The 12,949-nt window shown below is 40.0% G+C and overlaps 1 protein-coding gene across 2 annotated transcripts in view; it reads left to right on the top strand.

The window, feature by feature from the left end:
* The window catches only part of FREM1 (FRAS1 related extracellular matrix 1), a 136,031-nt gene that overhangs the window by 67,718 nt on the left and 55,364 nt on the right, over positions 1–12,949 (top strand). For both annotated transcript variants that reach the window (XM_042964262.1, XM_042964258.1), the window contains exons 20-22: positions 2,950–3,094; positions 6,937–7,078; positions 9,681–9,876. In XM_042964262.1, coding sequence (XP_042820196.1) covers positions 2,950–3,094; positions 6,937–7,078; positions 9,681–9,876 — 483 coding nt within the window. The remainder of the gene's footprint in view (positions 1–2,949; positions 3,095–6,936; positions 7,079–9,680; positions 9,877–12,949) is intronic.

Genomic DNA, 12,949 nt, shown 5'->3' with positions numbered 1-12,949 from the left:
AGTTGTTCTATGTCACATTTGAACTTGAAAAGCTAATTCATATATTTCTTAGTTTCTATCAATTGCAAAGAATGAACTCCTGGCACTTAAGTTGATGATATGACCGAGTTAATAACCATGTGTATCAAATAATACAGTATGTTGTGACAATAGTTTTTTTCAAATTTAAGACAAAGGAAAAGAAGTAATTATTCAAATTTTGCTCTCAAGAAAGTCTGTTTTCTAATTAGGTTAAATATTATTTATTATATTCTTAGGTTAAATAAGTAGGCAAATTGTGTAAGTTCGCACTTATGCAATGATTTTGAAGAAAAAATAAAAACAGTTTACATGAATTAATCCTTTGGTTAAAAGCTTGGTGGCCTTCTCAGAGACTGGATTTTCATCTTTATTCTTGATTCAGTTAGGACTACATTTGGTTTAAACTTTAGTATATTCTCACATACATCCCCCACCCCCAACATACAGAACTTACAAAACTGCTACCACCTTATGTAATCTGAGGTTTTTTCTTATCAATTATGAGAAACTTCTTAGTTTTTATTTATTTATTTTTAAAAGCCCTTGACTTTTTATTTTCTTTAATTAAAATTTTAAAAAAATGTTAATGTTTATTTTGAGAGAGAGAGAGAGAGAGAGGGAGGGAGGGAGACAGTACGAGCAGTGGAGAGGGAGAAAGAAAGAGAGGGAGTGAGAGAATCCCAAGCAGGCTCTGTGCTTTGAGCGCAGAGCCCCATGTGAGGCTCTATCTCATCAACCGTAACATCATCACCTGAGTGGAAATCAAGAGTTGGACGCTTAACTGACTGAGCCGCCCAGGTGCCCCTAAATTTCTTACTTTTCAAATGTTGATTGAAAAACATGGTTTGTGATAACTCCAGCTTTTCATTGTATGGATTTACTGTCCTCTCCTTTCATGCAACTATCTTCCATTTTTAAATATGCAGATAGCTTTTCATTTCTTGAATTTACAAACTATACCTAAACATATCTTATGTCTATTTTTGTAACATAAATCTCAGTCCACATCGCATAGAATTTTTTCGCATAAAATTTTATAGTGAGATTATTTCGTAAAAAGAGGTGAGCATTTATAATACTTTGAGGGAAAAAATTGCCGTTGCATGATACGCACGACCATGCCTATTTTCCTAATCAATAATGAATAGTTTTAATAACTTGTGCAAATGTGGTAGTTGATAACAGTCTCTTATTGTGATCTTATTTTGAAATTCTCAGATTATGAGTAATTTACCATAGTTTCATGTCCAATTAACCATATATGTTTCACCTTTTGGAAACTGCTTGATAGTGTCCTTTGCCCATTCTTCCATTGACTTACATTAACTTCTAAGAGATCATTAAATATTTGATATTTCACATTTTTGTCACACGTTACAGACAAGTTTTTCTAGATTTTATTTGCCTTTTAATTCATGGTTTTTAAGTACAGAAATCACAAACTGTAAGTAGTGAAATTTATCATTGTTTTCCTTTACATTTTCTTTCTTTTGTTTTTATAATAGGAAGACATTCTGCATTCAGAAATAAGATATAATTCACATGCCATAATATCTATCCATTTAATTAAGCCTAGGATTCAGAGGTCCTTAGTATATTCATCATCATGATCAATTTTAGAACACTTTATCATCTCCTAAAAGAAATACCATACTCATTAGCAGTCATTCTCACTCCTTTCTTCCTCAGCCCTTGGCAACCAGGAACCTATTTTTTGTCTCTATAGCTTTGTCTATTCTGACATGTCAGAATCATATAAATGGAACGTATGATCTTTTGTAACTGGTTTCTTTTATCTAACATAATGTTTTCAAGATTCGGCCATAGTGTAGCACAAGTCAGAACAACTCCATTCCTTTTCATTGTCAAATAATATTCCATTGTATAGACGTGCCACATTTACTTGATCCATTCATCAGTTGATGGGTATTTGGGTCACTTTCACTTTTGACTGTGAACGTTCATGTATGTATACGTTTTTTGTATGGATAGATACTATCATTTCCCTTGGGTTTGTATCTGGAGTGGAATTGCTGCGTCATGTGATAACTGTGTTTAATATGCTGAGGAACTGCCAAACTGGTTTCCAAAGTAGCTGCATCATTTTATATTCCTACCAGTAATGTGAGAGTTCTGATTTCTCTGCATCCTCAGTTGCAGAGAAACAGTTTTTCTAGTTTAGCTCTTACATTTAGGTCTATTATCTATTTTGAGCTAATGTTTGTATGTAGTGTGAGGTAGGGATCCAACTTCATTCTATTGCCTGTGGCTGTTCAGTTGTCCCAGTAACATTTATTGAAAAGACTATTCTTTCCCCATTGAATAGGTTTTGTTCCCCTGATGGGATTCAGTTGATTGTAAATTCATGAGCTCATTTCTGGACTCTCCTCTATTAGATTAATCTATACGTCTATTCTATAACAGTTACACATTGTCTTGATTACTGTAGTTTTGTAGTAAGTTTTGAAAATGGGAAATGTGAGTCTCCAACTTTGTTCTTTTTTAAGATTGTTTTGGCTGTTCTGGTCTCTTGCATTTTCATATGAATTCTATGTAGGTTTTTTAAAAAAATAGTTTTATATTTAAGTTTTGATTCATCTAGAATTTATTTTGGTTATTGGCTTGAGGTAGGTATCTAACTAAAATTTTCTCCAAGTAATAAACCATTGTTTTCATACAGTTTATTAAATAATATATCCTTTCCTCACTGATTTCTAAATAAGAACCTTATCAAATACTAAAGTATTTAAATACAATTTTTTAATGAACTAAGAGGGAAATCTTACTTTATAAAGCAGTTTAATTTCACCCTATGTAGTGATTAATGAACTCTTGCTGATACCAATACCTTGGAAATTAAGAGATTATGTGTGTTTCAGAATGGCTTAATCATAAGATTTACTTTCTCTCTTTTTCCCCTTCTTCCAGGAATGAAGTTGATGTATGTGCATGATGACTCAGAGAGCCTTGCTGATGACTTTACAATCCAATTGTCAGATGGGAAACATAAGATATTAAAAACGATTTCAGTAGAAATCACCCCAGTTAATGATGAGAAACCAATGCTGAGCAAGTAAGCTACCTGAAGAATCCTTTTCAGATGCTCTAGAAAATTCTGAAGTCTGGAAGATTAGGTGCAAATGTAATGTGTGTCTTCCAGAGAGCAATGAGTCTTTGACAACTCCTGTCTTTCACAACTTGTCCCAACTACTCAGACACCTAGAACCATGAGTGCAAATGTTAGTTAATACAACATCTCCCTAACAATTCTTAGGTACACCCTTTAATTATTTGATTTCCCTCTAAAAGTTCTACTTAGTTGTAAATAACTAAGAATGACTGAACCTACAATATGGAATGAACGGTGTACCAAGTATTTGAACACATATATATATACACGCACCTGCATGCGCACACACATACCAAAGTGCAATAGATGTGTAGATTTAACTAGAATGTGGTCATATTAACTGCAGACAGTCCTCCCTGTGAAATTGATCACACTTTTACCTAAGAGTGCCTGAGGGAAATATATACATGCCATTTCTATCATCATCTTGGTATTTCAGTATCCACCAGTCCCCTGTGTTCCATATGGATCAACTCTCCCCTGCTACCTGATATCAAAGTGATCACTTAAATGATCATTTAAAAATTCTGCGCTGATAATAATTGCAGACTGTCTCAGTATCTCCCTCTGCAGTTGATCAGTTTGAAAATAGGGTACAGAGGCTTCCTCAATTATATTTCTATAGTTCTAGTCATTTCTCTTATTACCAGCACTGTACAAGGGTAAAACTTTAGAAGGCTCAACTTTCTCTAATGCTGGATGCAGAGAAGTGTCTGCTTCTTGGGACCTCTTTGACCACTTCACCCCAGTATTCAACGGTGCAGCAGTGAGAGGCATTGTGTAGACAGTCCTAGCTTTTCGTAGGAAGTGAATAACTTCCTAAAAATGTGTAAACCCCCAAAGTCTCCTCCACTTTGCAGAAGTGAGGACCTCAAACAGGTCCCTTCTCTAGCCTGCCATTCCTTCGTGGGCCATCAGTAAGGTCCTTGAAAATCATCATGGGAAAAACTGATGATAGTTTTTTGGAGGGTTGCATCTCGGACGTGAGTTTAACTAAAAGTATTCAGAAGAAATTTTCATTTTCTATTATATAGGTGGAATGTTGGACTGGCATGACCTTGATTTATAAAAGTGAAAATATGAAGGGTATTGCAGTAATATGAATCCTCTGTCTGATGACCTCACTGCATCTGAGAGGAAGAAAGAGAGATTAAAAACTAGTGTTTATTAAGTGCTTACTATGTGACAGACACTGTACTGGATCCTTTTACAGAATGTATTTCCTTAAATCCTCGCCAGAATTATGGGAAGTAGGTATCATTATCCTTACCAAGAAAACTGAGACCAGAGTAGTAAAATAACAGGACACTCACTCACCTCTGTCTGACTTACTATTTCCTGCTATGTTCTTGCCAATAAACTGCCTGGGATAGTTCATCTACAGAATTGCCAAATCTCCTTCAACTCTCTTCCAAGTCCCTTCTTTTCTTTTCTTTTTTCCTTTTCTCCTGTGGAGCGGTATATTCCCCCTTCTTTCCCTTCCTTGTGTATCCTTGGGTGGATCACCTTTTGCCTCCTTCCAGAATGTGCTCCATTATTTTTTTCTCTCACATCGTTAGTCTCTCCCTTTCCGTTCCTTCTGCTAACAAGGACGGGATGTAGTTAGTGGTTAAGAGAGCAGATTCTGCAGCCAGACTGCCTTGGTTCAGCCACTGACCAGTTGTGTGGCCTCGAACTTGTCACTTAACCTCTCCCGGCCTCTTTGTCAGCTTCTTTGTCAGTGGGGATAATAGCAGCATCCTTTCCACAGGGTTGTAGCAAGGCTTAAGTGAATTAAAAGACGCAAAGGCGCTTGAAAGACTGGCCAGTACCTAGTGAATGCTCCTGAGTGTTAGTTATTACCATTATTGCAAGCAGGTATTCTCATCCTAAAAAACTAAAACTGCAAAGATGACCCAGTTCCTCATTTATTTCAGTGCCAAACTATTTGGAGGAATCAGCTTGTGCTTGCTTCGGCCATTTCTGCCCAACCTCCCCCACTTTATTAAAGCTGCTCCCTTAAAAGTTACCCTGGGCTTTCCCAACGAAACGAATGGCTCGTCTTACCTTGCTGGACCTCGTTAGAGCATTTGGCACCATTTCTTTGATAATTCCTTTTAGATGCTGTGGTAGATACTTTTGGTTCTCTGGGTCATGCTCTCTTAGCCCCCTGACCCCTCCCCCCACTCTGATTATAGTCGCTCTTGTGGCAGAATGTACCACACACACTGTCGGGGCCGCTTTACAAGTGCCCTCAATGTGTCGCCTCACTTGCTGTGTCGCACAGGGATTCTCTGAAGCAGCACTGGCTCATTCCGCCCATGTCCAGACACCGCTGAAAGCACTCTGATGGTAGCTCGTAGCCTGTGGGAGCTAGTGGATGAAATAAATGTCCCACACTTCCATCCTTCAGCAGTACAATTTGAAGCATATTCTACATGATTCTTCAAAGGACCCTCAGGAGCACTGAGCCCCATTGCTGGAAAAACAGCTTTTGTTGCCTTTCCCTCCTGCCCTGTCTCACTCCTCGCCTCTTTCTCTTGCTTCCTGGGATCACTTCCCAAATAAGTTACCTGCACCGCAGTCCTTGTCCCACACTCCCTTTCAGGGTAACTCAGACTATGACATAATTTCTTCTCCTTTGGCCCCTCTGGCATTTAATTCTGACACTTTCTTCCTGCCAAACTCCTTACCTTCTTCGTCACATTGGCTTCCTTCCTGCATTGATTAATCTGTTTCTGTCAATGGCACCACTAATCTCCATAAGCAACCAGTCAACTGATTCGTGAGGCTTCTAGAGTAATGGGATTAATATTCTCTAGGAAAGAGGTGAGTAAAAATCCCTTGCTACTGCCAGGGAAGATGTCCGTCCTGGAGAGGGTAAGAAAGGCACCTAGTAAGAGTGGTTAGAACTGAGGTGTCTGGGCTCTGGCTTCTCAGCAGGGACACAGAAGGCGGTTGGAATGCCGGCTGGTCCTTTAACTGCATCCCAAGGAAACGTCCGGTTTTTATTGGAAACCAATCTGTCAAGTTGGACAGAGTTTGGCCAAAAGCTAGAAACACAGGTGGAAAGAAATCCCTTCCTCACTTTGGTGAGACCGGGGCAAATGGCTATGTCGGCCGTGGAAGGAATAGCACCAGAGAGGACCTGAGAACCACAGTAGAGGCGTTTATGGTGGACACAGCAGCCACCTTCTCTTCAGGACACCACGGGCTAACCTGGCCGCTGGAGCACTTGGAAACGATCAGTCGCTGTGAAGAGAAAGCTAGCTACTCAGAACGTCACCAGGGGACGGGGGAGGGATGTCCAGGGCCGTGGATGGCCCAAGTGTCACCCAACTCATACTGGTATTTCATAGAGGGTACCAGAACACCCGTGGATAAGCCATTCAATCTCTTTACGTCAGTTTTTGTTGGTGAAATTAGAACGATAATACCTTGGCTACTTAGGTCCTGAAGCTGTTGTGGTAGCAGATGAAATATCGGAAACCAACCCACTTTATAAGAGAAATTACAACATAAAATTGTGAAGTTCAATGCAGGTTAACCGTTAGAAGGATTTAATTACCTCATTACCGTCTTCATCGTTGCCGACTGATTGTCTTTTTAGGACGTTCAAGTGCAAAGGGAAAATGAGAGCCCATTTCACAAGTCCGACTCATCACTGGATGAGTCCACATACGTGGGATGTGGACTATCATCCCCTCATTGTTGAAGATTGGGAACTGTAATAGTCATTCCGAATGACCCCTGTGAAAGCAATGCCTTCTATTTTCCTGTCAACCTCGACATCTTCCTTTTTACAGGAAGGCTGAACTTACAGTGAAAATGGGTGAAGCTCGAATTGTTTCTAGTGCCATTCTTTCGGCCATAGATGAAGACTCACCCAGGGAGAAGATTTACTATTTATTTGAAAGGCTTCCCCAAAATGGGCAACTTCAACTTAAGGTTAGTGGCCTTTTTACTTTTGTTTTTCAAAACTAATGTGGCAGGTATAAATTTTCTTAATACACAGATTTCTGTAACTGAATTTATTCTCTCACAGCCATCTTTTGCCCAGAGGTAGAGAATTTAATTTTCTTGGTTTGGGGTGAGCTCACACTCTACTCAGTTTTCTTTACTCAACTGAGGGTATATTCAACCAGTAATAAGGTTCTTTATTGTTCCTTGTCCCCTGGGATTGTACTTAAATTTTGGGAGAGGGGGTTACTGGGGTAAATCAAATTGTCTAATTTCTGGTGAGAGCCAGGCATCCTTTGAGATACCTTAATTCCCACCACATTAAAAACGTTTTTAATAGACTACTCTGAAGAGCAGTTGTTGTGGATATTTACAATCTGATTCTAAAGTTCATATGGAGAGGCAAAATATCCAAAATAGTGAGCAAAAAGGAGTGCACAATTAAAGTAATCACATTACCTGACTTCAAGACTTACGATAAAGCTGCATTAATTCAGTTAGTGTGGGTTTGGTGAAAGAACAGACAAACAGATCAGTGGAACCGAATAGAGAGTCCAGAAGTAGACCCTCCCAAAAATACAGTCAGCGGATCTTTGGCAAAGGAGCAGAGGCAAGACAGTAGAGAAAAGATACTCTTTTAACAAATGGCGCTGCTCCCCAGTCTGATTCAGACTGTGTGCATGACAACCACGGAGTAGCCCGACACAAATCATGGATCAGTCACTTGAAAAGGTCACTTGAGTAATCCATCAAAATGTTTATTTGAATGATGGATTAAAGCCAGCAACAATAACCACCAAGCATCCCCCATGTGATTATTTGACTGAGTGCTTAACTCATAATAGTCCTAGAAGAGCAGCGAGGATTCATTCTTCGTGGAACAGCTTGATTGTCTTAGATTGTAGGCACCATAGAGAATCCGAATGAAGAGCAATCGCTGATTCACATTGAGGTACAGCTGTGTCCTTATTTCATTTCAAAGAGTAATGAAGCAGAAATGCAGTGAGAGCTCACACATTTGGGTAGTATGGGAACTGAAGTGTTTTGGGTGTGTGAAAATCCAGATGGGTCCAGGTTCCCGGTACGGCACCACCGAGTCTCCCAGCTCCCTTGGGGTGTTCCAAGTCTCTCCAAGACCCGGGACCAGGACTCTAGGATTCCTGGACTTTCTCAAGGGTTCTTCTATTCTGGTTGACTTTCCTTAGTTGGCCCCACCTTAAGCCTGACTCTCTTCCTCTTTGGGGGCTTGCAAAGATTTTCGTCAAATCAAAGCTGGCATTTGGGAGGGCAGATGGGGAATTGTATGGAGATGGGAGATAGCAAAAGAGATCTTCTTCTGTATTTGCTTTCTCAGAAAAGATTACAAGAGAGAAAAGTTAAATAGAATTGCAGGCTGTCCAGTTTAAAACTCCAAGGAGACTGTTTTAAAAAATGAAACTTGCGGGGCGCCTGGGTGGCTCAGTCGGTTAAGCGCCCGACTTCAGCTCAGGTCACGATCTCGCGGTCCGTGAGTTCGAGCCCCGCGTCGGGCTCTGGGCTGATGGCTCGGAGCCTGGAGCCTGCTTCCGATTCTGTGTCTCCCTCTCTCTCTCCCCCTCCCCCGTTCATGCTGTGTCTCTCTCTGTCTCAAAATTAAATAAACGTTAAAAAAAATTTTTTTTAAAAAAATAAAAATGAAACTTGCAAACAGATCTTAGGTGGAAACACATAATGAGCTTAGTTGTTACAATATAACTAACTTTCACCCAGTGAGCACTAGGACAGAACATACCTCTGTAAAAACATCAGATGAGCAGAAATATTAAAGAGGAGGAAACTTGATCAAATAGGATAGAAAGGGAAGGGGTAACACGATGAAGGGAGGGCAGGACAAAGCATTTTTTGCCAGGAACTGAGAATCTGTGGAATGACGTGTCAAAGGAAAGAAAAAAAACAAACAAACAAGGTTTCACATTTTTATTTTAATCTCTTAAACCAGACAAGGAAAAGCACGAGATAATATGGTAGAGTAAATTTGTAAGATGACATTTTTCTTGAATTATGTCAAGTAACTTTTATGAGCTATTGTTAGGGAAAGCTAACTGGGAGTAAATACATCCATTCTATTTTTTTTTTTTCTATTTCAGATTAGTCCGGTGATAAACAAGTTTGAAAAAAAAATAGGTTTGATTAATTGTACAATGATAGGGCCTAGGGAAAAAAAAAAGGAAACCTCAAATGAAACACATTTAATTTTTAAAGAATCAATTTCAGAAGCTCGATTACCCACCTGCTCTCATTCATTGGAATATTCAATCAGCTATGATTGCTTATGATAAATACCTTGGAAGTGGCACTGCTGTTGAATTGCCACACGACTGTCAAAAATCCTTTAGTTGAAGGTAGTTCTTTCCCCAAGGTCTTAATTTGTTTTAATATATTTCTTTGAAAGGAAAAAAAATAAGGTAAAATGGCAAAAAAAAAAATTGCATCTGGAGATTCCCTGAAATATCATTTATATTGGAGGTTTACAGGGGACATGGAAAATGTCCACTAACACAGCTTGGAAGGAAAACACCACGGGCGGCTGACTAACTCTGGCACCTTTCAGCTAGGGAGGGACTGGGTCCCTCTCCACCCTGGCATGAAGTGCACTCAGGAGGACGTCGATCTGAACTTGCTGAGATACACACACACCGGGGCGATGGACTCCCAGAACCGAGACAGCTTTACCTTCTACCTCTGGGATGGTGACAACAGGTCACCGGCATTTGACTGTCACATCACCATCAAGGATATGGGAAAAGGTAAAAGCATCTCTATCAGGGTTATTGGTCCGAACTGAGCTGCTGGAAGCACTGAAAGGTTTTCAACTACCTTCCTTCTTTCCTTCCTTCTCCCCCCTTCTGTCTTCCTCCCTCTCTTCTTTCCTTTTTGCCTTCTGTCCTTTGTACCTAAAATTCCATCATTTACGATTTGCTTCTTTGACTCCTCACCCGCTTTGCCTGGGAGCTACGGGGTTCATGACAGAAGTCCTTCTATTTGTTATTTTTAGTTATTTTAAAGAGCCTATTGGAAATCCAACCTTGCCCACAAGATGGCTGCACGGGCTGCTTAAAACAGTCAGGGTTTTCTGCTATAAGTGAAAGTTTACCAACTCCATGTGATAACTCTAATTTTATCGCCCAGAAGTGAATTATTACTTGAAAATGAAGTTTCATGGGAAAAACATTTCCAATATAATAATAAAAAAGGAAATATAAATATATTTTAAGATTGAAAAATTATAAAAAGGAACTTTGTCATCGAAAAGGTTAGGCTGTTGCTCTTTTGGCCTTGAAAGTGCTGATACAGACTCTTTTAGGGGCAAGGGAGAGAATGATGAGATACTAAGCTTCTCTTGAATTAAGCAACCGTTTGTATAATAGGACTCAGCAGTGTATAAATGGTAGCAGGAGGAAGGTGAAAAAAATACTGGAAAGGAAGTTCAACAGGGCAAAGTGTAAGCCCTTCGTGCCTAGCTGTCACTACCCCATAATTTTGCTTAGAGTTTACGTGAGGACAGTAAGTCCATTTCTTGTTCCTCTGTAGAGTCCCAGAATCTCTGTATTTCTAGGACCAAGCATATTCTCGAATCTCCAGTACGTTCTTGAATGACCGAATGCTTCCTTTTTTGCCTTGCTGCCAGGAAGCTCTGAGTGCGGTGTAAACCTTACATCGTGTGTGATAGAATTACAATTGCCCTGAATCTTTTCTCTTTTTAATTTCAGTCAGCTTGATTGATGTTAAGAAGTTTTTTGGGGAACATAAAATAACATATTTCATTTGCTTGTTTCCTGATCATAAAATACGTTCCTTGAAGACGTCCAATAGGTAACCCTCAGATAAGCTAGACACATTTCTTTCTCTCTGCAAAAGTAAGGCTACTGCGTTCATCATAAATATATATCCAGGCAAAATATAATGCAAGTACTCTATCAGCGCAGACAGCTAACATATTAGGACAGCCTGCCCTTGGCTAAGCACGGCACATTCGTGAGGGCGGAGGACGGTTCTGTCCTACCCAGCCATCTAGGGTTTTTTTCCAACCGGAGATTCCTTCATCTCTGAAGCCCTCGGAATCCCTCTGGAAGTGAAACATGAAGGGAAATGAGAGGTTGCCTGTCCTAGGCGTGGAAGTGCCTGTCTTCGACACATCCCAGGGGCAGAATCACAGTCATGCACCACATTAAGAGAGGCCGGGCAGTAGAAACTCTAAGTGATGTGCCCAGGATGGAGAGGAAATGAGGCTGGTGAGCCCCTGGTCAGTCTCTGCTATGACTGACATGGGATTCTCTCATCTTTTTTAAAGTTTACTTTATGTATTTTGTGGGGGGGTGGGGCGAGAGAGAGACTGACTCTCAAGCAGGCTCCACACTCAGTACGGTGCCCCAGGTGGGGCTCAATCCCATGGGATCACAACCTGAACCGAGATCAGGAGTTGGACGCTTAACCAACTGAGCCACCCAGCTGCCAATGTGGGATTATTTTCTTTCTTTTTTTTTTTTTAATTTTTTTTTTTAACATTTGTTTATTGTTGAGAGACAGAGAGACACAGAGCATGAACAGGGGCGGGAGGCCGAGAGATGGAGAGACACAAAAATCTGAAGCAGGCTCCAGGCTCTGAGCGGTCAGCACAGAGCCTGACGCGGGGATTGAACCCACAAACTGCGAGATCATGACCTGAGCCAAAGTTGGACGCTTTAACTGACTGAGCCACCCAGACGCCCCGGGATTATTTTCTAAAAGGATTTGTGAACACTTATATCAAACAGATACATTACCCTATCAACATTTGCCAAAGTTCCGAATTTCTTCTCTTTGTTTTTTTTTTTTAACATCATGATATGTTTTATATCTACACAGTGTTGTATTCTTATTTTATTTATTTATTTATTTATTTATTTATTTATTTATTTATTTATTTATTTTTACCTAGTGTGAGTTTTCTCAAGTTGTTAGCATAACTTTATGACCGTAATTGTTCATCTCTAAAGAAAACTACACTGAATAATCACACGAAGCCATAAATCTGATATTGAGCATTTGGGTTATCTCCACTGGGGAGCGATTGTAAATAACATCAGGACTTCCATTGTTTCTGTGTCTTGTGGTTCGCACACTGGCAAAAGTGATGTGGAGATCTCTGAGAGACACTTCAAGGGACATGGTCTGTAGTTGGCCCCAAACCACACTCTGCCATCACAGTGCTGAAAACCTGTAATGAGGGTAAGCCCAGATGCTCTTTCTCCCTTCAGATCCACCTTCCGCTTCTAGTCCTTGGGTCATTTTTGTGTCCTCAGCTTTGTTCATTCTTCTTGCTCCCTTGATATGTTCTTCTTGACCCCCATGGGGCAAGCCTCATCTGGGACTCAGGTTTCGATTTACAGTTAGGATGGGTTTTCATTCTCCATTGCACTTATGTTGGATAGCACGTTGAGTTAAAAGCACAATAATATACCAAAAGACCAATTTTGTCATCTGAAACAGAGTTTCTCAGTCTTAGCGCTATTGACATTTGGGGATAGAGAATTCTTTGTTGTAATGGACCTTCTTGGGCATTCTAGGAAGTTTAGAAGCATCTCTGGTGTCTACCTATTAGAAGCCCATAGAAACCCCCAGTTATAACCACCACAACTGTCTCTAGACATTGCCAAATGTCCCCTGGAGGCCTAAACTGCCACTCATTGAGAACCACTGGTCTAGTTGTACCTCCTTGATATTTTATTTTTTTTTGTTTCCTCATGGGACTGAATGTCTTTTCAAATTTTATTGGCAATTGTGTTTTTAAATTTAGAAATGGCTTGGCATTTACTTCACGTGTACATCCTTTTGGACATT

The sequence above is a fragment of the Panthera tigris genome, chromosome D4 (assembly GCF_018350195.1).
Source record: "Panthera tigris isolate Pti1 chromosome D4, P.tigris_Pti1_mat1.1, whole genome shotgun sequence".
Lineage (NCBI taxonomy): Eukaryota > Metazoa > Chordata > Mammalia > Carnivora > Felidae > Panthera > Panthera tigris.
Note: the sequence above shows the minus strand (reverse complement) of the source record. Positions and strands in the feature narration are given on the sequence as shown.